This window comes from Ambystoma mexicanum, chromosome 8 (assembly GCF_040938575.1).
Source record: "Ambystoma mexicanum isolate Mex_15411 chromosome 8, UKY_AmexF1_1, whole genome shotgun sequence".
NCBI lineage: Eukaryota > Metazoa > Chordata > Amphibia > Caudata > Ambystomatidae > Ambystoma > Ambystoma mexicanum.
In genome coordinates this window covers 1,069,541,842-1,069,567,809 of record NC_090929.1, presented here as the reverse complement: position 1 = coordinate 1,069,567,809, position 25,968 = coordinate 1,069,541,842, and the positions used below count along the sequence as shown (strand labels likewise).

Here is a 25,968-nt window from a genome sequence, read left to right as displayed (position 1 = left end):
CGAGCAGGCCCCTCACCAGCTAGCCAGGAGGCTAGAAAACAAACAGAAAATGAGATTGAGGGACTTGGGAGCAGGGGGCCTAAAGATTATGAAAGAATCACGAGTACCTAGGCCGAAATACAGTGACGAGGAAGAGGAACATGGAGGTAATGATCTCTGCAGAAACCCAGACGGCTATACAAACGGGATGCTTGTTATTTGGTTGGGCAAGCACAATAAATTCCGTAAATATTTAAATTGAATCATGACACTTAAAAGAACACTGAGAGGGTGCGCTGATCATTAGGAGAACATGCTACTGGAAGAACATTTCAAGGAAACCAGCAGACTTACACTGGGTCCAAAAGAGAGGAACGTGGGCGTCAAATTATTCACTTACCTGGCGCCTTTTCTAAATAGAATATTCGTGAGTTTAATCTCTTAAAGAGTGGTCAGGGTCCGTATTCGTCTGATTTTTCTTATAAAAAACAGTTCTAGGGAAAGAAATTGCACTTGTTACCTAGAGAAAACCCGGAGTTGCAATTTAGAGGGGAGTGTCATTATTAATCAGTGCTTTAAGTGGCCTACAAACTTGCCCTGTGCTCTCTCACAGGGCATGGCCTAGTAGGGGATCAGTGCTGCAATTAAGAGGCAACACTGAATGCTGTGTGTTAGGCCACGCCCAGTGGTCGAAGTGTACGAAAAGAAGTAGTGGAGTTATGTTCCCTACTGGCCAGTGCTCGCTCCCCACAAACCCCATTGTCATGACACCTCCCACGCACAACACAAACCCCCAAACACATGCACCTGCTGCTTAAGGGAACGTTCAGTGCAGAGCACTGAAAGTGCACGTTCCAACTTCTTGCTATACTTTTATTTTAAAACGAAACCATTCCGGAATGGTTTCTTTTTAACATAAAAGTATAGGAACAGTAAAACTTAATTAAAAAAAAAGTAGAGGAACACTGCGTCCAACCGCTACTGCCCACTTCGACCACTGCCACGCCCCATAAGAGCCGCGGCTCGATTTTCCAAAAGGGCGTTGGCCCAACAGGCAGCCGTCAGGTAAGGTAATTGTTGTCTTGTCATTTAATCGGGGTGCTGACCCTCTGGGAGGCACCCTTTTTACTAGAGATGCAGGATGCTCACTCTCTCACCTGGGGTGCAAGAGTGATGAGCCCTGCATCTCAAATGAAAGGGGGTGTCTGACAGAGGGTTGGCGCAGCAACACAATTTAAAGGCGTAAATTAGGAAGATCTTGTGTACATGCAAAAACTTCAGGCTGTAGAAAAAAAGCCTTGCCTTTTCATTGTGTCACCGACCCCTTTCAGACACCCCTTTCATTAGAGATGCAGGGATCATCAGTGGGAGTGCAGAAGGATTCACCTTGTCCTGGAGCCCCCTGGATTGGAACTCACAACAATCACAGAAAGAAGGAGGTGAGTCCTGGCTCTCCTGCATCTCCGAACCACATAGACACCTTTGCGGATATCCAAGCTGCCACCTGGCAACTGCCAAAGTCCTCTCTGACTTTAACAATTGACTGCCTCTGCCTTTCTGAGTTCCACTCAAAGCCGAAACTTTGCTATCTTCACATCGAAGACCTGCCAACTCTTCTGACATCCCAAACTCAACACTGCCATCTGGTCACCAGCTTCTTCAAGCTCAAAGCTGATGCTGCTGTAACGCCCTGACACTATGCCAAGCCAGCTAATCCTTGTTGCTGCTGAAGGCCAGTCTCCACTTCTCTGCACCTGAGGCCAAGGAGTCTTCCAGTGCCACCAACCCAACATCACCTGCCGCCCCCAGAGTCTTTGACCCGCAAGCCATCACTGCTGGTGAACAGCACTGCATCAAGAGGTGTGGCACCATCGCTCCCCGAGTCAGCCGGTTGTACCCCGAAAATCCACGCTCCACACCACTGTTGAATCCCAGAAACAAGAACATACGGTAATGTGAAGATGCCCTGTCCCCCTGGCCCACGTTTGGGAGCATACTGACTTTTAAGCACCCCCCTCCTCTCTACCTTGCTCTTAACGACATATGCCTTTACATTGTGCCAATCTTGTGCCTGAACACCCCGGTTTATCTATACAGATTGCCCTTTTCAAAAGCCTGCATTCTTTGTTCTCTTGTACAGGGGTGGGTTTTTGAGTGGTTTTTGATTCATTAATTGCATTTATATTATTTGATTAAAAATCTATCTTGTTATAGAGCCTTGATTAGGCGTACTTTTATTTTGGGTTATCATACTTATGATAGGTTATTTATGACGCACTAAATACCTAGTGGTTTCTAAGCACGGACCTGGGGATCGAACCTGTGTTGCTCTGTGTCATCTTGCTTCCAAGGCGAGCACGTTGCCGCTGAGCTATCCCCTCGGTACTTGAGCTATCCCCTCGGTACTTCAGTTCTTTGGGTTGCTATTGCTATCCCTTCACACTTCTCGTGAAGCTATAGCCTGCTCTCCGCCTGCGCTACAACATGAGGTGAAGGAGGTATGCCTTTCGAGCTGTGCCTGGTTCACTTTTATGATTGCCATCACTGCTGGTTTAGTAGTGTGGGCCTGGGTAGTTGCTGCACAGTAGTAGTCATTTCATCACAACAAACCCTGTTGCAAATCAGCCATTTCTGGACCTTCTCAGGAAGTACAAATCATTGATCTATTCTGTTAAAGACAGTGATCTGAACCTTTCCATTGGTCATGCCATCTCACCACACAGACATCTTACAGGAACTAAAGAATCATATTTTTTCTAAAACAAAGATTCACAATACCAAAGCATTGTGTGGCCCTGTCATTGATAACTTCACGCAAACGTTTTTATATTGAATTTTTTGTTGTTTGTACGTTTTGTTTTAATTCACATGTTTATAAATTTATTTACAATAATCCAAGAAAACTTTACAAACAAACAGGCCAGGAGAACAAAGCACAAGTCCAGAAATCACACCATGGATATTGACATAAAATATAATACACTGTCTTCATGTGAGATACAGCGCATTCGTCCTATGCGGGCAATCTTATGCCTCTTTTGACTCCTCTTTCTGAAATAAATTCTGAGGCATTCTTCTAACGGAGCAAATGCTCCAGATCTCCTTCGGACCAATGTCCAGAAGTGGAAATTTAAAAAGAGTCCAACACTTTAGTTTCCAGCCACATGCAATCTCCGTTTACTGGATCCCTGAGCCATGGGATTTCCCCCTTGGATCTCTAAACAGTACTTGTCATTGCGACCAGATCCATCAGAGCTGGCAGATTTGCATCCTATCTCCAGTCTTCTGTCCCAGCCTGCTGCATGGTTTTTTAGAGCAACATATTCCATTAGACGAAGCACAAGCAGAATTCCACCCCCTGAGATGTACAGATAATCCCTAATAGTGGTAATACTTGATGATCTACAGAAGTAATGTAATGTAATGTAACTGAGTCCTGTGTGGCTCACCCTCTGCCATTTTGGCAGCCTCTTGGCACTGAGTTCTGCAAGAAAGAAAGGGCAGAAAGTATGTCAGGGTTCGAATCCAGACCTGTTGATGAGTTGAGGTTCTTGCTGAAGTACTTGCTGCCTGTGTGCCATCGAGATTCTAAGTGAGTTGGGCTGGTGGATTTGTTTTGCCATATGGGACCCAGATGTAATGTTCTATTTGTACCCGGGGAAGGGTGCCCAGCCAATCAGGTGGCTGGGAAGGCGGGCCGGCCTACCTATGCTTGGGTCGGCCGGGCGGGCGCTTACCGGCCTTGTATTCCCCCATCCCGCCCCTGGACACAGGGGTGAAAGCTATATTGCATACTAACGAGATTCCTCCTCTGTGTCTGGGTAGTTACGGGAATGCACCTGGGTAGAAAAATTAAGCATTGTACTCTTGATTCCTGATCTTGTGTTGGCACTGGATGTGCCGCTGAAAAGCGCGCATTCATGCTGCCACCATGCTAAAGCAATGATATAGGCTGCATTGCTTTGCATTATGGTTCAAGACACACTTCCACCAAGATAAACACAAATCTCAAAGCTTTTTTCAAAATGTCATGGGAGCATGTCAGCTGCCCCTTCCATTGGGGGAGATTGCGCAGGCAGTTTGCGTCAGCGATGTGGGTGAATGTCTAGATTTTGCAGGAGGTTGGAAGATGGTGTATGAGGGCAAGGTGAGGTGCTAGTCCTGGCAGATATAAGGAAGGGGTTAGACTTTGTGAGGTTGTGGCTCATGCAGGAAACTGGGACGTTGGGAAACTGGTTAGACTTGTGAAGGTTGGCAGAGAAGGGTTAGACTCTGGGAGTTGGAAGCAAAAGGGGTACACTTTGGAGTTTATGAAGAGATCTTGCACCCGAGATTGGAGAAGGATTTGTTTGGGGAGAGTGGTTAAGTGAAATGTGTCTCTTTAGAAGATTGCAGTCGGTGTGTAACTGTTCTGTTGGACCTGGGTCAGTGTTTGCTTTGGGAGTTGGAAGGCGGGCATAGACTCTGCTGTATCTGTAATAACTAGAGAGCTCATAGCGCTGGGAAAGAGTTTCTCTAACTGGGGTGGAGGGGTGCTTGGGGGGGGGGCTGGTCTCTCACTGGAAACCCTGAACTGTTGATCTATGTCTTACAGACCATTCAAACCTGAACGTGCCTTCGTATGGGAAGACGCTTAGAGAGCAAAACCCCATGCAGTGGGGGTACAGCAGCCCTGGACGGTAAGCTATTACACTGCTTGCTTTTATGGCCCTTCCAACAGTATTATAGTCAGTCTCATTGGAAGCAGGAATGTGCTGGGGGCGCAGCCATCAACTTTGCATGTGAAGTAACTGCTAAGACAATGTGAATGCCATGAACAGCTAGGAACACTGACAAACTACTGCACACTTTCTCACTGACTTGGGGAGGGGGGAGTTGGGAGGCAGAGAGAGAGATTAATTGTCAAGACGCAGACGGTGTCCCATTTCATCTGAGCTAGAAGCTGGAAATGAGATCGGAAGCACAGGTGGGTCTTCTTTCACCGGTGGCAGAAGGTGGGTCAAAAAGAACTAGCCAAACTAGAAGAATTGGACAATATCAAGAACGTGGAAGGTCCATCACTGTGGGTGTCACCCATTGTGGTCGCAGATGCCCCCAAACAGACAGACATAGTACACATTTGCATGGCTAGACACCGTTCCAATAAAGCTATTAAACGTGAAAGGCAGCCAACTCTGATAATTCACGAACTCACTTCAGATTTGAAGGGAGTCACGCTGTTTTCCAGACCTAAATGCTGGATTTAAGCAGCTTTTGTTACACCTTGACTCAGAAAACATAACCAAATTTTCGTCACATGCAGGGCTGTTTTAGTACAAGAGGCTTATCTTTGGAGTGTCTTCAGTGCAATAAGTCGTTGGCTGTATGTTGGTTGGCCTACCTGGAGTGGCCAATGTCAGTGACAACCTTTTTCTGTACGCAACCTCAAGGCTGAATGCACTGAGAGACTGATCAACGTATTATCCAAATTGTAGTCACGAGGCTTGCCACTTAATGAACAAAGTCTACATTTTTGCAGTTCCTTGGGTATATATTGCGGGGGCTGTAGCTGTTCCACACCACATGTACCAGTGGTGTTCCAACTATGCATACATGTCATCGAGAACTAAACTGGAAGCTGGGTCCCTTGCATCAGGAGTTCAGGGTTTTTAGGTAAGGCTCTCCATGGTTTTATCGCTGTAGACTGACTTAGATGTGGCGGGGCGAACCAGTTATCTGGGCCCATGAAATGCCAGCCCATGTTGCAAATTGTATCATGGAACATAGCGGGTCTTAGGAGCAAAATTGACATTTTCAGAATATTTGTTTATAGGAAAGCTGGACATCTATTCTAGTAAACAAGGGTATTTTACATTCTCAGTCCTGGCTAGGCAAGGTCTTACAGGCACCAAGTGGTGGCTTATTGGTATGGGTTGCTGTCAAACGGAATGCCAACATTTCGGTCTATGATTCTGACTCGTATTACCTATTCTTACTGAAGTTGATGGCTCAATAATGCTATAAGACCTTCAAGCGAAGCAATTGCTGCGTTTGGGAAAACACTAGAACAACTTAGTGGTTTCTGTTTATGCTATATATTAGTTTTGTTAACTTATCACTGCCTATTACCATGTATTGTGCCTTGTAACCTGTACTATGCGCCCTTTTACTCCCGGGTCCGGAGCGCTATAGAAATAAATAAAATAAATAAAAAATAAACAGTGGTGACAGTAAGGGCACTGAGAGGAAACATATGATTCTTCTGGGTGAATACAATCTATCTAATCTAATCTAAAAACATAATAAAAGGCCAGTTGTAAGTTTGTTCCTGTATGTTTGTGGGATGCAGTAGCTTTGCCTGTTGTCATCACTAGAGGGAGCCGTTGCCTTCGGATATGCAGTGGCCCTACTGTGTCATTAGAAACCTGGGCAGGGGAGTCAGCCAATGAAGTGGCTAGGAACGCAGGCTGCCACTATCTGTGAAAGCCTACGATCAATGCGGTGTCCGGACATTTCATCGAAAAAAATTTGTCGACAGGACATTTGGTCGACGTAATTTCGTCGAAAAACAAATGGTCGATTTTTTTATTTTATTTGTATATATTTTTTTTAGGTTGCAGTTTAGGGAAAAAAAGCGTTTCTTAGAAAAAAAAGGGGGTTGGGAGGACCCCCCCCCAAAAAAAGGGGTAAAAATAATTTTAAAAAAAAAATTCGACCATTTGGTTTTCGACCAAATTGGTTCGACCATTTGTCCAGTCGACCAATTTTTTTCGATCAAATGTCTGGTAACCGATCAATGCCACCTGATTGCCGGCTCCCCGCCCACCATCTTCCCCCACCCAACCCCGTTTTTTAAAAATCCCCCCACCCCTAAGCTCACTTACCTGTTAGCTGTGGCAGCAACTCGCCGCCACAGCTGCTGCTGTTTTCGTCCCCACTCTGGCCGCCATGGAAATGGAAGAGAGGCTCAATACGGAGCCCTGCCTTCCTATTCCATGGCGGCCATGTTGGTAGAATATTTTATGTCTGTGAACGGGACTCTGCGAGATGTCCCGTGCATGGAAAGAAAATACTATCCTTTTAAAAAAAACAAAAAAAAAACATTAGCTCCGGCCCTTAACTTGGGCGGCGGGCCCTTACCCACAGGGTGGGCCCGCCATCTTGGGGCATATCGCCTCAATGAAAACCTGCACTTTGGCGCACGTACACAGATTTTTACTTTAGTACCCGATATTAAGCGTTTATATCCATGAGAGACTTCAATGTTTAAGAAGGTGCACCATGTGACGTTCCTGAACTCCAGAATCCTGCCTCCTGTGCGTCAATCAAAGTACGCTCTAAAATGAGCTGCCACACAAACACATTCTAGACAGTCCCTATAACTCCTGTGGAGAAGGGAAACACAATAATCTAGACACTCTGCCCAGGGGATGAATCAAGAACAAAAAAAGTCAACAAATCAACATTGGGATTAATCCTAAATCGTATATAAACAGGACTAAAAACGGAAAAACACAGTATTGCCATTTATTGTAACAAGATGAAAAAGACACTTGAATACATACACATAAAAATATTTCACACACTCCAAAATCTCATAAAACCATCGATCATTTATGTGAAATACATATCTGTCAACCTCTCAATATAAACTATGTGCAAAAAACGAATGTGTGAGCATCATAGAGGTTATGACAGCACACGTAAATATAACAAGTTCACATAATGTTTTCATAGTCTGGATGGAAACCGCTATATTAGTTAAATGTGCACAAAACATCTAGAGGCAGTAGAGTCCTTAAACATCGAAAGCAGATTCGATGGACTTTCCTCCCATCCATAACGCCTACGAAATCATTCAATGTATCTCCAACAGAAAATGGCAGCTAATGTCCACTGGTTTCAACGACTAGCCGTGATTCTAAAGGCCTCGCCTTTTTGGAGGCTAATGAGTAAAAAAAATAAATAAAAGCATCCCTTGAGTCCAGTTTGCACGCATATTGGTGTTGCCATTATTCAGACCTAATGTGCTTAAAAGGAAGCCGTCTGTCTTGTAGGCACGGAACTGCAGTGGCCATTGTTTCTTTGTGGGCTTTACCTCATTTTTGTGAAGGATAGCAATTAAGGGGAACGTTCGATCAGAAACTTTATTGGACTAATGGATAGGGCATGTATTTTTTAGCATATTTCGATTGATTGGAAAAATGTTTCCTATTCCCCTTTAAGTCCAAAAGCTGCAAAAGATCTCAAACGGTATCCCATTTAAGTCTGGTAAAATCGAAATTATATGTTAAGCGTTCACCATCACTCCCACTTATGCTTTCATTTCCCTATGTTTTTTTTCCTCCCTGACTTGTGACACTATTCCCCTCGCACCCCCTCTCCTTGACCTGGTTGTATTTTCACCCCACACACCCAGGTCTGGCTGCAATTTACTTCTACATGGAGAAGGCTCAGCGCTTTACGGCCACTAAGGTAGTGGTGTGCGCAAAGACTAATAACTTAACATACCATGTAGAGGTGCTGTCACATTTGCATCTACCCTTCTCAGCTTGAATGGGAATACTTTATGTCTGGACAGCGTTCTGCTTCTCTGCATAGGTCAATAGGTCGCCTCTTAAAGGGGAGATCATTACTGTGGTAACAGTCCCCTGACGCAGCCCTGCGGTGGACCTCCCTTGGTACCTCCTCCAAGCCCAGCCTCATGTCATGGGTGGTGGCACCCAGCCCCCCCCCCGTACCACTTCATCCACCAGCCTCATGTCATGGGGAGCTCATCATCATGGGTACCACTTCAAATCTCAAAAAACTTGGCTCTGAATACACTGCCTTCAACATCGACGGCAACTCTATTAAAGTAGCCAAAGAGGTAAAAACTTTAGGCTTTTACCTAGACTCCACCCTTACATTCTCCAACAAGTAAACGCCATGGCATCCAGCACCTCATATACATGCAAACTAATTAGAGCTGGTAAACCAATTCTATCTAGGAGCAGCTGTATCATGCTTGCCAGAGCTCTTATTTTGTCCAAATTCGACTACCGTAACACCCTTTACATTGGGGCCAATAAGTACATCACCAAAAGAATTCAAACTCTCCAGAACAATGCCCTCAGAGCGGCCCTCGGCATAGCAAAGAGAGAGCACATTTCGGAAATGAGAAGACAAAACAACTGGCTGTCCACCTGTGACAAAATCCGACTGAAAATTGCCTCACTCACCTACAAATGTCCGAACAATGCTGCGCCTTGCTACCTTACTGAGAGATTCATCAGAATATCCTCGACTCGGCCCACGAGAACAGCTAATACTAATTGCCTTAATGTCCCAAGATTTAAACTATCCAAGGTCGGGGGTGGCAGCTACCCAGTTAAAGCAGCACAGCTGTGGAACTCCTTGCCCCCATCCCTGCGTGCTGACCAAACGTACATGAACTTTAGACAGAATTTCCTCAACTGGCTTAAAAATAACGACCATTAATGCTCCTGTCTCCCACTTCACTTCACTGTAAATAGATCTCAGAATTTTCAGTTATCTTATTTTTGTATAGTGTTCCTCCTGCACTGGATATTTCAACCTTCTCTTGTACATTATGTATATGTATGTATATGTGTTTCTTGATTTCTTGATTTGTACTTTTATATGCCATGTTTGTGACCTAAGCTGAAATATTTCTTGTATCTCCTGCGCCCTGATACTTCCGGGTCTGGTGCGCAATATAAATAAATAAATCAACAAACAAACAAACAAACATGGGTGGTGGCACCCAGCTCCCCCGTACCACTTCATCCACCGCCCCCAGTCACAGACCTGGGACTTGGTCATAGAATCCACCAGAAAGGTCTGTTGAAACAGTTGCTTCAAGTTGATCCATCCTAAGTGTCTTCTGAGGGCGACCCTTGCAGGAAAGGGGGAGGGAGGATGGAAGCCTGTTGAAAATCTAAATATGAACAAGCTGATTTTCTGATCTTCTCCACATTGTTTGTTTGTTTGTTTGTTTATTTGGCATTGCGGGCCAAACCCTTGGGTAGCTGGGTGCAGAAGGACAAGACAACTTAAGCTTGGTTACAGAAAAGCATATATATATATACAAAACAAATGGAAGAGAGTTACTGCCAGTCTGGTTACAGTGGCATGGTACATAAAGAGGCAAAGGTTAGAGACATGAAGAAGAAAAAAAACAGTGCAAGGTACAGATAGGGTACAGATAGGGTAAGCTAACATGTTGCGGGTGTGTCCCCAGATGGTACAATTCTTGCCACTGTAAAGTTATGTGTATGGAGATTATTGCCGGACCAAAGGAAATATGCACAGCGTAATATCACTATGTACTGGAGGAAAGGAAAAGCCCAGCTGTTGAATATCTGAAATAGTAGAGTAGCGTGGTTTATGTACGGCGGACTAGATGCTAAGTTTGGCACAGGGTGGCAGTTGCGTTGGACCATCTGACCGGTCTTAGGATAGTGTTGGCTCAGCTCTGCAAGTGGGATTGGGTATTGCACAGAGTGTGCTTTTTGAGATACACATGTAATAGGGGTTGCAAGATGAATTGCAGGCTCATTTCTGCCTGGTACGCGGATCCGGAGAAGCTGTTACATATATGCACTGTATGCACTTTAAGCACTTTAATTGGATATCATTGCCTGCCATGTATTATTTCTGAATGTTTTTCTTGCGCTTAGTTAAATACACCAAAACATATTTGGGAAAAACTCTGTGCTTCATGAATAAGACTTGTGAGCTGGATTGCTTTTTAGTAGATACAATGTTGGTACTTGTGGTTTCGCTTTCCTCAACATAAGTAACCACCCTGTAGTGACTGTTAGTGCATGCAGTATGTTGCAAAATCCCAAAATTAAGTATAGTCTTACAAGCTCAAGAATGCAAGGTGGACTTGGCAAAAAATGTAGGCATTGGCTGAACATGTCAATGGTATGGCTGTGCAAATATGATACAAATGGCCACACTCCACGTGTAATTGTTCTTGAAACCAGCAATTATTCCACCTTTTATTTAAGAAGGCCATATACATAAAACATGACATCTCTTCTTGCAGAGCAAACCAAAGCCTCTATGCACAGCTCGACCCTCAGGTGCGTCTGTTACTGGAAGAGAAAGAGCAGGCTGTGATGACCCTTCAGGAAACCGTACAGGTGGGTGTCAGAGGAAATGCCATCTCAAAACGCTTCTCTGTTGTGAGTGAGGCCATGTCAATTTGCTAAAGCAGCAGGGCTCTGGGGTCCAACTGTGCTTTCATGTAACATTGCTGAAGCACACCCAGCTCATGGTCTCGGGTGCAGGAGGGGATCTCCATAGGAAACTGCCATCTATAGCAGAAGCTCTGTGGCCCATATAACACAACCACACCACAGGCAGCTAGAGATCCAGGGTTCAGTAGGAGAGTTTCATAAGACACAGCAACATCCAAGAAGAGCTTTAACGACCACAGAAAACCACCACACCACTGGCAACTAGAGATCCTGGGTTCAGCAGGGGGGTTTCAAAAGGCACAGCAACATCCAATAAGAGCTTCAGCGGCAACAGAACACCACCACACCACAGACAGCTAGAGATCCTGGGATCAGCAGGGGAGTTTCATAAGACACAGCAACATCCAAGAAGAGCCGTAAAGCCACAGAACACCACCACACCACAGCAAACTGGAAAACCTGGGTTCAGTGGGTTCAGGAGGGGGTTTCAAAAGACACAGCAATATCCAAGAAGAGCTTTAACAGCCACAGAACACCACCACACCACAGGCAGCTAGAGATCTTGGGATCAGCAAGGGAGTTTCATAAAACACAGCAACATCCAAGAAGAGCTTTAACGGCCACAGAAAACCACCACACCACAGACAGCTAGAGATCCTGGGATCAGCAGGGGAGTTTCATAAGACACAGCAACACCCAAAAAGAACTTTAACGGCCACAGTACACCACCACACCACAGGCAGCTAAAGATCCTGGGATCCGCAGGGGAGTTTCAAAAGACACAGCAATATCCAAGAAGAATTTTAACAGCCACAGAACACTGGTGTGAGTTGAGCAAGGTAGCAGAAAGCCAACCAGCATTCCAACCCCAGCATTAAGCATTGCCGGAATAGGTTTGCCAGACAATTTACATAGACGCTGATCATCTGGGCTTTCCATGGGACACCACTACAACCACAAACAACTGTGGGGTCAATAAGGCAGCACCGCACTGCAGTTGTGGTACAGTTGACATTCTGTATTACATCCTCTTACCTCATCCAGAAATACCATTAATTGCTCAGCTTGTGTCCTGTGTAACGCTACATTGCCTCTGACAGGAAGAACTCCAGGAACTTTCTTGGTGTCCTCTATAAGAGCACATGCTCTGATCGTGTATACCCTTGATGGAGCAGCTGGTTTACTGTGTGCCACCACCTCACCTCTATCAGTAAGTCCTTTAGCAGGTTAATTGGTGTCCTGTGTAACATAAGTTCATATCAGTCACTAAAAAGGTCAGAATCTCAGCTGTTGGGTGACTTGTGTACCAGCATCTCGCCTCAGGCTGCAAGGTGCTCAGATCATCATGTCCTGTGTAATTGAACATTACTCCTACCAGGAAGAACCTTGCTGGCATTTTGTGTAACGTCCAGTATCACCATTCCTCGTTAGACCTTCACAAGCTCCACTAGTGCCCCGTGTAGCACCTCACCTCATCTTGCTTGTCCCGCTCAGTAAATAAATCAGAGAACTTCCCTCACAAAGAGGTCCCACCCGACCGCCTCTTCGAAGGGGTTCCCACACCATCACCGGCTTCTTCCTACTCCCACAAAAGGGGGGTCCCAACCCGCCTTTTCTCAGTCGTCATTTAAGGTGCAAAATGGTGAATTTCTAAATGTTCAAAATGCCAACATTTAATTTTCAGTGATAAGCAGGCCCATTCTGATGCTTCAGTTTCAGACATGATGTCACAGATAATTACTCTTAGGTCCCTTATCACAAGTATTAGGACCTACCACAGACACTCCACCCATCTCACAAGGACTTTGATGGGCTACAAATGCAATGCATATCTTCACTGTATCGCACTTGCAACACGGCAAAGAACTGCTCATTGTGAGGTGCGGGGAGGGCAAATGTAGGGGAGGCGGGCGCTGATTGGGCTGGTGGGGGGCATGCAGGGGGCTCCAAGACCTCCCAAGCCTGGAGCAGGTGGGGGGGCATTAGAGGGAGACGCCTTAAGTGAAACACTAAACTGCCCCTCCTGACTTCCAGTTATACCTGTCCAAACAGAAAACTGAAGCACTATGCAGTCTTTGGGGTTGGGTTACCACACAATTCCCAATCAAACTGGCAGACTCCTTGGACAGGCTTAGCACGCTTTGCTTTCATCTTTAACACTCTTCCTCAACTGCTCCAGTATCAATCTCTGGAGAGACCTGACACCAGCGAATAGAGATGGTGGTTCTTATAACCTGGCGAACAGCAAGAAGGCCACCAAATACCTAGCGAATTCATGAGCTTTTGAGCGAAATTCCAGCTCCTTCTCCTCCCTCACTTCATGGGCACTGCAGAGATTTTCTTTAGTGTGTAGATAAATGGGCCGATGCAGAGTTATTTGACCCCTAGACCACCTAGGGAGTCCTTGAAATTCAGTGCCTGGAAGGATTGACCAATGTGTGTCATTAATAGTTTAAGTAGCAGTTTGTAGTTTAAGTAGCAGTTTGTCTAATTTCTGGAGCGCAGTCTTGGCAGTCACCATCTCTCCCTCTGATTCCTGTGAGTAGTCCACAATGACAAAGTCACTGCTGCCCAATGGGGAGCAGAATTGCATACTTGCACCCTGCTGGGAGCTCGATAGAGTCTCTCTTTTTTGAGTGAATGAGGGTGAGTCTGTCAGGCTGGCCAATATTTTGGCACCTTACGCAGCACCTGGCTACTTGCTCCAGAGTGTTTCCAGGAGAAAAAAACTCCTGGTGTCAGCTTTGTCTTGGCCAGTCCTTTGTGGCCAGCATGGACTAATATTACAAAGTGGAGAGACAGCTTTTTCTGTATAGCAATTCTGGATTCCCACAGCACGAGCCCGTCTGCTATTTTCAATAGCTGCCGATGGGTGGAGAGCAGGTGCACCTACTCCGTGTTTGCGCTTCTTCAAAAACCCTTTCCCATTTTTTTCCTGTCGTCAACAAATTCGTCCTCACCCTCGCATCTGGTTTCATCCACAATATCCTCAATGAGCAAGGCCTTGGGTACAACAGACTGAAGCTTGAACCTCTCTTGCTCTATGATGCTCTTTGGTTCCTCTTCTTCCTGCATTCTCGGTACTCTGAATTTTAGTGGCAAGAAAGCTGCAGGGTAATTGGCCCCAGTGACACATACCAGGCCAAAGTCGTGTTTATGGAGATGCATGGTCTAGTTGTATACCATTGGCAGGTGGGGCAGAATATGCCAGTGTCATAGATGCTAACCTTATCGTCCCCATTGAATGGGTTCTTCACCACAGCCTACCCCCACCCCCCTCCACCCCTGGAGTAGTTGGAACTAAAGACAATTAAAAAGGATGCAAATGTCAGAGTAACAGACCTGGAGAGAGGGATTGTGTAGAAAAAAAAGAAGGCCACTCCCAGTACTGGTGTTGGAGTGATCTATAGGTAGGATGGCTCGAATAGCAGTGAGGATGGTCTACTTTGTTCGAAGCAAAGGCTAGAGGTGAGGCTGTTTTTTCCCTATTTCTTTTTATTTCTTTTTTGCAATATCAAATAAATATGTTCACCACTCAACACCAGAAATGCACTGATAAGGGTATAGCACTCCCTCTCCTCTACCCTTCCCTCCCTCACCTCGCCCCCGCTCACCCGCAGCAATATTCTGTTAATACACTTTGGGTTTGGGCATCTGTCTGCATGGTACTAGGCTGGGTACTCATGGCATGTCGATGGAATTGAGAAGTCTCAGTTCTTTCAGGCAAGACATGCTGTCATTATCTTTTTTCATGTAATCAAGGAAGGGACTCCAAATATGTTTAAAGGCATCACCTGACTCCCTAATGTCAGCGGTAAGTTTTTCCATCGCTAATATATGCCATACATTGTTGAGCCATTGCTGAAATGAGGGAGGGGTTGTCTGTCTCCATTTAGCTAGTATAGTTAGCTATGCTGCCAGTAGCATATGAGAGGCCAATCCATGGCATCCTGGCTTGGTCAGTACTTCTCCCCCGTCCCACCTCCTAGAATTCTGTTTAGGAGGTCCAATGGACAGTCAACTCCCATCACCTCCTTCAGCCTGGAACGCCCCTCTAGCCAGAAGGATCTTATATTAGGACAGTCCCACAATATATGAAGCAAAGTCCCCTTTTCCCCCTGCACCTCCAACAGAGTTCTGAAGGTAATTGCTTTGCCGTTCTCAATCTATCTGGTGTAAGTTACCATCCTTGTTATTATTTTGACTTCGGATTCTGCCAGGTGTGTGCAGAAGTGTGTATTCCAAGTCTTTCTATGTACCCAATTTACTTGTGTCTTGGAAAAGAAAGGAACACCATTCAGGCTCCCTCCACTTCAGGCGTGCCTTGGAAAGGAACGCAATTCCAGCTCCCTCCACTTGAGGCATGTTTTGGGAAGGAACGCCATTCTGGCTCCCTCCACTTGAGGCGTTCCTTGGAAGGAAATGCCATTCTGGTTCCACTTGAGGAATGCTTTGGCAAGCAATGGTAGTCCAGCTCCCTCTACTTGGGGCCTGCCTTAGAAAGTAACACCAGTCCTGCTCCCTCCACTCGAGGCGTGCCTTGGACAAGAAGGGAACACCATTCTGGCTCCCTCCCCTCAAGACGTGTCTTTCAAAATACAGAAATGCAATTTCACTCCCTCCCCTCGTGGGCTCAGTAAAAGTAAAATGGGAACTGGACACCATGTGTATGGCAGCATTGTCTTGTATAACTCATAGCACCCTGCCATGTTTATGTTTTACTTTTTTTAAACTTGAGTAAAATTCATGTTTTGAATGACTGTCTTGTTTTAGAATGACTGAGATGTGAAAGGTGTGTGTGTGAGTGAGGTACGACTGAGCTGTCCATGCAGATAGGATTGCTGTGTGAATGCACCTTTCCATCACCAGAGACATGGTTAGCATGTCAGTGGATGTGTATTTAGTGTGTGTGTGTGTTTGCAGATATAGTTGGTGCGACATCACTATTGAATGCAGGCATGGTTGATATGCAAGTACACTAAGTTGGTATGAAAGATATCGCCTGGAGACGAGGTTGCTATGTCAGCGGATGTTCATTTGCTATGAGTGTGCAGATACAGTTGGTGCGACATGACTGTTGTTGGGTCTCAGCTTTAGGCATTTATCCATTCATCCAGGTACCTCAAATTTGGGCGTTTTATCATTTGCTGATGTGTCTCAAATCTGGGTGTCGTTGCAGTGCTGTTAAGTCCCAAATGTCAGTGCCTCTACCATGAGAAGGACCGGGGAGTAAGCCAGACCGGAGTGGATTGCAGAGAAGAAGAGACTCGCCCAAATTGGAGGGAGACTTAGGTGGACCCTTCCATACAGAAGGTCAAACAGGAAACCGTGGATAGAGTTGGGTCTGAAATAATTGGACTACTGACAGAGAGCCTTAGATGAAAAATGGGGAGAGAGAGGTGTCCTGATCTCTGAAACTGATGGACTGCTGGGCACAACTAACGCATCCCCCCATGGAGGACCCTGTGGGGGTGGTGGTCACTGCACACCAGGGTGTTCTTAGGGGGAGGAGATATGGGAAGCACATGATCAAAATGCAGGGAGTGGAAAAGGTACTGCCACTGAATAGCCCATTGATGACCCACTCTTCTGCCCACAACATAGGAGTGGTAAGTGTAGCACACCAGAAAATACGACAGGGGAAGACACATGGGCCATTGTCAATCAAAACAGTGGGGGCATGCTAGGGTATCACCACTAACCAACCCTACTAAAGAAAATACTCATCCTTCCGCATACAACTCTCAAACACTGAACTAAACACAACCATACCTCTACCTCTACAGCACGACAAACCGCACGCACTTCACTACACCACAACAGCGCAACAAACCACACATAGCCTCGCACAACAGCACATGATGGCACCAACCGAAAAACAAACCTACACGCAGCAAACGGTGTAAACCAAACTGAAGCTGCCAACAGCATATCACAGCTCTCTTGCTCTTTTCTCCCGCTCAGTCCTACTAACTCACCCACCCTTGCCCTCTTGCTTTACAGATCCAAAAGAGTGCCAAGGGACCATGCAGGTGGTGGCAGTGCACAGTATGAGAACCTTTAACATAACAAACATCCTCTCCTATTCTTCCTCTCCAAGTTCGTTTTCCAGGTCTTTCTCCCTTCCCTTACAGTAAGAGTGGTTAATCGGAGTCCCCTCCTTGTTTATGATCTCATAACGTGGAGGAAGATAGTTGGAAAATCTGCTTACAGGGTGTGAGGTATCTGGTTGCTGCTCTTTTAACTTGCTTGTTAAGTATCCAGTGTTGCACCTGCATGTAGCTAAGCCAGTCCCCATCTGGTACTTGTAATCTCGCTTTAGCATCTCAAATGACCTAACACCTTAATTGTTAAAGAGAGCTCCTTTTTTATTAAGACCTTGGCTAGCCCATCTCGTGAATGTAGGATTCCCCAGTGCAGGTGTAAACTCGCTGTTATACGTTATTGCCATGAACGGTTGAGGGAAATGTTGTGCAATTTGGTACTTTGCAGGTGCTGTCCCAAGCCTCCATTGATGCTTTGGTGATTGGGTTACAATACAAACTCACCACTCTCAATAATTTGGGTAGCCAGGGTTGCCCCCAAAAGTGCCTGCCCCCTATTGATTGTTTCATATATAACCATTTTGGAGCATACAGTGTTCTCCTTTTGTCCCTTGGTGAGAATCCCTCCCATGAAAAAGGCGAGTAGCTTGGATTCCCAGTGTTGAATTTTTTGTTTGGGTTGTGGAAATGGGATTGCCTGAAAGAGATATAATATTCTTGGTAAATGTGACCACTAACATTCTCCCAAACCACGTGAGGCGCGATTTCCTCCGAACATTCAAGTCTTCCTCTATTTTGGCCCAGGTTGGTGTGAAGTTAGCTATATACAGCTGGTTGCTATTAGCTCTTTTGTTCACTCCAAGATATGTTATTAAGTTGTCAGCCCATGTGAAAGGGAAGTAGGACTTTAGTATCTGCCTTATTGTCAGTGGTATATTTATGTTCAGGATCTCTGATTAGATTCATTAATCTTAAATCCCGAAGTTCTGCAGAAGAGTTGCAGCTCCTCCATTGCATGTTGCAAGGATGTATGGTGGTTGGTCAGGGTCAGATGATCTCATTGGCTTGTAGTCTGGCCGCTAGTGGTTCCACTACCAGAGCAAACAGATGGGCGATAACAGTCATCCGTATTGGGTAGAAGAAGTCCATATAGGTCCCGTTGACTAGTATGCGAGCTGTTGGGGTCTTGTAGTTGGCCATAATCATGTTTGTCATTCCCAGGCCGAATCTAAATTTGGAGAGTGTCAGTCGGAGAAAGTCCCAGTCCACTCTATCAAATGCCTTTTCAGCATTCACAGTCAGTAGAGAGAGTGAACTGGTGACCTGTTGGCTTTGTCTAATAAGTGCATGACCCAATGTATGTTGTCCGTCGTCCCTCTGCTGATTACAAAACCCAACTGAACTGGGTCAATCAGCATAGGGATCAAGTGTTCCATTCTTTTGACTAGTATATTGGTAAATATTTTTGCGTTCAGAGTCAGGAAAACTATTGGTCTGTAAGAAACACAACTCCTTACCGGCTTTATGTATAAGTGTAATGTTGGCTTCACTCATGGAAGGTGGAAGTTCCCCTTCTTCTCGTATAGAATTAAATAGTTTTGCCATCCTTACATGAGTGAAGGTGAGCCCGTTTGTTTTGAAGCTGTTGCTTTTTCAGCAACAAAAGGTTTTGGCGTTAATGTTGGGTGTCAGTTTCGCTAACTTTGTGACGGTGAATATGCTCTGGGGTACCATAATGAGAGCAGATGTTTAACGATTGCCCACATAGCTCTCTTAGCATTTGCCGAATGTGCCAAAATGTAGCTGGGAGGATTATAAAGGAGTCCCACACATATGGGCACATTTGTGCAGCTTTCCAAAGTGTGAACATTCTGTTTCTTTCACTGGCCACTGACCCTTGTATGAAACGGTGCCACCACACTATTTATTCTGATTGTGGTTGGCCCAATTATGGCCAAGCCAGGAGTTTGTGTGCTGCCTGGGGCCATATCCAGTTGATTTCCTTCTGCCCGCGACATTCATCTCCAACCTCACTACTGCGGCCTCCATGTTCACAGGAAAGTATGAGAGCTCCTGAGCATGTCCCAATTGTTATGTTAAGTTATGAACACTCTTAAAGCACAAACCTACTCCAGCTAGGGTATTGTGGTGCTATAAGCAGGACTGAAGTTAGAAGCAGAGAGAGAGACGCAGAGACACAATTCCAAGATGCACCTGTGTTCTAGCCCTGATTCTCTCAGAGCTAGTAGTATAAAGAAGCAGAGGAACAGCCAAGAGTTAGTTGGGCTCTGACTTCATCTCTCTTTTTTATGGGTGTGCATATGCTTGCCAGGTTGCCTAGACAGGTGTGAAACTTGTTGATTGACTCACCTGTGTTTTACTCTGAGGGCCCTATTCTCAACCAGGTGTTAAGTACCGAAAAGGACGTTAAAAGGCTTAACAACCTTTTCAGTACTTAAGACTTCTTCCGAAGGGGCCGCATTCTTCCGAAGTCGAAAGGAATGCGCCACTTTCGGAATACATGTGGCAGTTGCTAGGATGGGCTGGAAACCAATTTAACAACCGCCACATGTGTAATCTGTTTTTTTGGAAGGGTATTCTTGTGACACTCCTCCAGTTTAATAAATGCGCTAAAATAGCGCAAATATACAGTACCCTTTTGGTGGCGTTAGACTGGAGGAGTGCCACAAGAAGCCTTGTTTGGTGTAAATGAAAGTGTTCATATACACCCGTGTGTTATATATAAACACGTTCATGTACACCAAAGCAAACAGCTTCAACGTTGCATCCTGCAACGTTGAAGCTGCTTACTTTGGTGTACATGAACGTGTTCTTATACACCGTAGAGGTGTATATGAACAGGCTCGGACTGGCCTATACGCCAACAGGGCAATGTCCGAACCAAAAACGCAAAATGCTCATCTGGGACAGTTTTTTCACTCAAAGTGCGCAATCGTTTTGGTCAATGTGGGCCAGATGCATGAGTTCTTCACTCTGCGGCTAGTAGTTTTGACCATTGTTGCTGAATAAATATAATTTAAATTGTGCAATTTGCATCACATTTTATCAACAACAAATAACCCTTGGGTACTATTCAAACAGTCTGTCACAAATGGAATGAATGGCCATTTGCAACGATGGGCCACTTTTTCATTGAGACCGTGACCATTTTATGCCCCAGTCTGACCCTGTATTTAAACACTTTCATTTAGACCTGGTGTACATCAAAGTGTTCATATACAACGCATGGTTATATATGAACACTTTCATTTACACCAAAGCAAGCAGATTCAATGTGGCATCCTGCGACGTTGAAGCTGCTCGCTTTGGCATAAATTAAAGTGTTCATATACACCTCACGGGTGTATATGAACACTTTCCTATACACCAAAGTAAGCAGCTTGAACATCGTGCAATGTTGAAGCTGCTCACTTGTGTATAGGAACGTGTTCATACACACCTGTGTTCTCAGCAACATTTTTGTAAAATAACGAATATGTCGTTATTTTACAAAAATGCTGCCGAGATTGGATTGTGCCCATTACAACTAAAACAGGCGCAATCCATAGAGTGCACTGTCGTGCTCTACGAGGACGCCCAGGCCCACTTGAGAATACTAGTGGAGCCTGGGCGTCCTCTTTTGGCGCAGTGGATCGTGCTGTTTAGCGCCTTCACTGTGCCAAGTTCAGAATAGGGGCTGATTGTCTCATGCCAAAGCACTTGTACTGCTCATTTACCTTGGGATTGAAGTTTGCCAACAGCGTGGCTGTGATCAGAGACCTTGGAGATCTTGTGACACTCTTCCCCAGAATAATGCTGGTCTAGCAACCTTTTTCCAGGTCAACTGCCTGCTGGGCTATTGTCACCCATCTTTCAACTTGAACCTCTTTGGAAAGGTTTTCTCGAATGATGTGTCAGAGTTGACAGTACAGTATAAGAACCTTTTAGTACTAGGGGATTTTAACTTATGGGCGGAGGCAGACTCTGATATAGCAGTGAGTTCGTTTTTACTGGCCATGGATCAAATGTCACTAGTGCAGCATGTGGGAAGTACCACACATGTTAAGGGTCACACCATCAACCTTATCTTCGCACAGACACGGCTGGTGCAAGTTTTTCCCAGCCACCCGCTGATGTGGTCGGACCATTGGGTGGTCCCTTTCACCATTTAGTTAGAGGGGACTTCTGAACACATTCACTGCCCTGCCAAAAAAGTCTACCAGCGGAACTGGGCAAGAGTGGACCCCATGTATTTATTTTCTAGAGCAACATTCCATTACTCCAGCATGGAGAAGGAGTGTTGCCCAGCAACATCTGCTATACCTAGATTGGTAGTTGCTTTTAGTACTGCAGCGAATGAGGTAGCCCTGTTTCAGTGGATAAATAAGCCTGCATGCCTTTCAGCCCCCTAGTTTACGACCAAACTGCACCTTCTCCACCTTACAATCCGTCATGCAGAGGGTAGATGGCGGAGGGAGTATAGCCCAACTTTTCAGAAGGAGTTTAAAATACAATGGTCTGCGTACCATAAAACTCTTAAAGCGGCTACACTAGCCTACTAAGCATTATCTATTCAGTCTGTCGCTAATGTACCCAAAAAACATTTCCAAATTGTGAAGGACTTGGCCAGCCCTGGCACAGAGTCTGCATCCTTGAATTCGCAGAAGCTGTGCAATGACTTGTCAACTTCTTCATTGATAAAATTGCTGGGATTAGGGATGAGATTGCCCATACTAGAGTAGGTAGGACAGAGTGCCTTCAAGTTGCTACCCCTAAACTCCAAGAGTCATCGGTGATGGACGTGGCCAATTCTTTTTACTCATTTACTCTCACAAACGCCTTGGAAATTCACTGCGTTGTGGCTTTCCTTAAATCAGTCTCCCTTTTGGATGATATACCACCATATCTGGTTATGTAGGCTCTGTCAGGTCTTTAGGAAATGACAGCTGAATTTGTCAATTCTTCTCTGACTTATGGGAAATTCCAGCAGCCCTAAAGAAAGCTCTGGTGATTCCTTTGTTAAAAAAAGCATCCTTGGACGCCTCAGTCATGTCGAACTACCTCCCAATTTCTTTATGACCATTTTTGATGAAGGTACTGGAATCAACGGTAACCCCTCAGCTAAGATCTTTTCTCGAAGAGAAGAGCGTTTTAGACCCATGTCAAATGGGTGTTCGTCCGCTTATGGGCACAGAGTCAATTCTGGTAGCGGCAATGAACGATTTGACTATGATCAGGGGCAGAGGCAGTACGGCAGGTCTAATTTTATTGGACCTGTCGTCCGCCTTTGATACCATTGATCATGAGATTCTTATCTCTAGTCTGCGGGATGCTGGGATCACAGGGCCAGTATTGGACTGGTTTCGCGTTTTTCTTGGCTCTCGCGTACAAGCAGTCTCCCTTCCACCATTCAGGTCAGTCGGCTTCTGGGACCTGCGGGGTGCCGCAGGGGTCGGCCCAGTCTCCACTACTTTTTAATGTCTTTATCGAGCCCCTGGCTGTGCCGATCTGATCCTTTGGGTTCTGGTTCTTTTCCTATGCAAGTGATACTTGGATTCTGTTTAAGATGGACCTGGGGGCTGTTGGGACTGCAAGTCAGCTGTGGCTGTGTCTGGACGCTGTCAGGGGCTGAGTGGAGGCAAATTGGCTGAATATGAATGGCAGCAAAAGTGAGGTCTTTATTATTGGCCCTTTGGGGGCTGCAGAGAACTGGACTTCTGATTTCTAGCCTCCTTTGATAGGACCATTGCCGGTTCTTGCAGGGACGGTCCGGAATCTTGGGGTAAAGATCTCCTCAACTCTGACTATGGATTGCCAGATAAACTCGGTCTCTGGCCTTGGTTTTTGGAAGTTGAAAGGAGTAAAAAAGATTCTCACTTTCATCCCGACGGGATTTCATGCGCAAATAGTTGCAGCTTGCCTAAATGGTAGTGTTGACTATTGCCCATGCCATCTACTTCACCCAGCCTGCATACCTGGTAAACCGTCTTCAGGTCCTTCAAAATGCAGCAGTCTGTGTGGTTAAAAGTATTCTTTTTGACCAGCGTGTAACTAAGGCCCCTCAGTCACTTCATTGGCTGCCGGTCTCTGCACAAATAATATTTAAGGTGGCTTGTATTATTCATAGTGCCTTAAACAGCAAAGTTTGTCTGTCCATACAGGAGAAACTTCAGCTGTATCGTCCAATGCGAGCGCTTAGGTCTATGGACGCGGTGCTGCTGTGTATTCCGAGCTATGGTAAAGAGCGGCTGGGAGGACAGGCTTTCTCTGTCGCAGGGCAGCAACTCTGGAATTCTCCACCATTAGCCCTGCGTGACCTAAAAACCCATCTTTTTGAATAAGGCCTTGTCCTTGTGGCTAGACGGATATGCGCCATGATGCCTTTGGTGACATTGCGCTATATAAATATCCTGATTGATTGATTGATTGATTGATTGATACAGACTATGAATCAGAAATTCATTCAGGTACTGGCTCAAAATCTGCTATGTTTTGACGAGTGGCTGACGGCATTGCAGGTATTTGTTGGTACAAGGAGCAGGTGGGCGAGCGTACTCAGTCTTTACCACTTTCATTGGCAGTTCTATGGGTTAAGGTGACTAGTAGGAACAGTGGTGCAGAGGCACATCACTGTTGGAAACTTGCACTGGTCAAAGAAGATTCCCCCGGCTAATAGCTCAGGGAGATCTTGATTCTATTAAAGACAAGGAGGCGAGCATTATGCTTCATATTCTCATTTATTAGCTCTCAAGCAGTTTCAACAAATCAATAAAATGTCCAACTTTTCATTGAAAACAAACATTTTTTTTTTTTTAAACTTCATTTCCCATCAACCCTAGGTCCCTGTTCCCAGTGTCCTGGTCATGTGACCTAGTCCTTCCTCTTCCTGTAACCTCCTCTTCTTTGACTGCTTTTCAACTGCAATCTTAACCATTACTGAACTGTCAACTTGTTCCGGAAAGTCTCTGAACCGTAGACCTCTGCGGCAAAGATCCCTCGCATTCTAACTTGCGATCCTGATCAACGTTCCTCGTTCTTTTCTCGAGCTTCTTCAGCTGTTCTTCTGATCGTCTCCTAAAACGGAAACAACAATACATGTTAGGGCGGCGGATACACACCCTATTCTGAGAGGAAAATCTTGTTATACATTCAGATACATATCACAGTGCATTACTTTGCCATCCCTTGTATCTAGGGCGGGAAAGTAATGCTCGCCTCCTTGTCTTTAATAGAATCAAGAGCTCCCTGCACTATTAGCAGGGGGAATCTTCATTCTATGTCAAGACGGAGGCGAGCATTATGCTTGTTCAAAGCTTCTTACCATAGCTTCTGCCAGTGTGTTAATAGGTCTAAAGTAAAAATTTCTGAACGTATTATCACTTGCCCAATCAGCTGCTTTCAGTATATCTTGTAATGTTGCACCCTGCCTCAGTGCTTTGGACACCCCTGCTCCTCGCACTGAGTGTGCTCCAAATTTTGCCATGTCTATTCCTGCTAGAGTCATAACTTCTCTAACCCATCTCGCTATGGTGGCTGTCGCTACGCCCTTATGCGGCTTCCTGCACGCTATCAGCAATTGCGTCGTCCCCATCGGTCTCAGCTCCGCTGTCTTATTCACATACTCTTTTATGCATGCGGCCACGCACCATTTTGGATGATCTTGCATATATGGGTATGTTATTGATGAGGAGTCTGTCTTCATCCTCCTGGCCAGATGGAAAGTCACTCCGTCTGGACCGTATACCATTCTGTCTATCTCCAGGGCTCTGACTTTTGCCACCCTTCTACAAGAAATCATGCACAGAAGCATCGCCAACTTTTCTGACAGTCTGCCTAGCGATAAGTATCTATTACCGGGCCAGTCTGCTAATAGTTGTAGAACGACTGTAACGTCCCATAGAGACTTGTATCTTGGTTGCGGTGGCTTTCTGAATCTGATCCCTTTTAGAAGTCTAATCACCGCTACATTCTCCCCTACTGGGCTCCTTCTATCGGAATATGGCCTGCTGATATTGCAGATCTATATACTCCAATCGTTCTATAGGCTTTGCCATCCTGCAAGATTTCTGCTAGAAAATTGAGAATCTCTACTAAAGGGGCAGAAACGGGATGAAAACCTCTCCTTTTGCACCACCTTGACCATCTGTTCCATGCTGCGTCGTAGCTCCTTCTTGTCGATGGAGCCCATGACTCTGCGATGAGGCTCGCAGCTTGCGCCGAAATTCCTGGGAGATTCCAGCGTCTCCTGCTATCCTGCACGTCATCAGCGGCAGCGTCCCCTTCGCTCTCAGAGCGTGATACAACCCAACTGGGTCCATGAGAAGGTCTTCTCTTTGCGGCAATATTCTTGGATAGTCTGCTATCAGTTCCATCAGCGCTGGAAACCATACTTGCGACTTCCATATCGGGACTATTATTATCAGATTCGCTGCCTCCCTGCGAACTTTCGATAAAGCTCTGCTTATCATTACGAATGGAGGAAACGCATGTAGTATCTCTTCTCTCCAATCTTATAGGAAGGCATCTGTACCTGCTGCTGCCGGGTCTAACCTCCAGCTGAAAAATCTGCTCTTCTGAGCGTTCAGTCTGGACGCAAACAGATCTGTGTGAATCGGTCCCCAGAGCTTTTCTATCTGTTGGAAGACTGCTCTGTCTAGCCTCCAGTCGCTGGAGTCTGTTAGATGTCTGGAGTTCCAGTCCGCCACTACATTCTGAGCGCCTGGTAAATATTCTGCTATTACCGCAGTCCCTGACTC

The 25,968-nt window shown here is 45.6% G+C and overlaps 1 protein-coding gene across 1 annotated transcript in view; it reads left to right on the top strand.

Annotated features, from left to right (window-relative positions):
- The window catches only part of LOC138472733 (sperm flagellar protein 1-like), a 123,061-nt gene that overhangs the window by 84,219 nt on the left and 12,874 nt on the right, over positions 1 to 25,968 (top strand). Inside the window, exons 5-6 of the mRNA XM_069611052.1 lie at positions 4,574 to 4,658; positions 11,015 to 11,111. Coding sequence (XP_069467153.1) covers positions 4,574 to 4,658; positions 11,015 to 11,111 — 182 coding nt within the window. The remainder of the gene's footprint in view (positions 1 to 4,573; positions 4,659 to 11,014; positions 11,112 to 25,968) is intronic.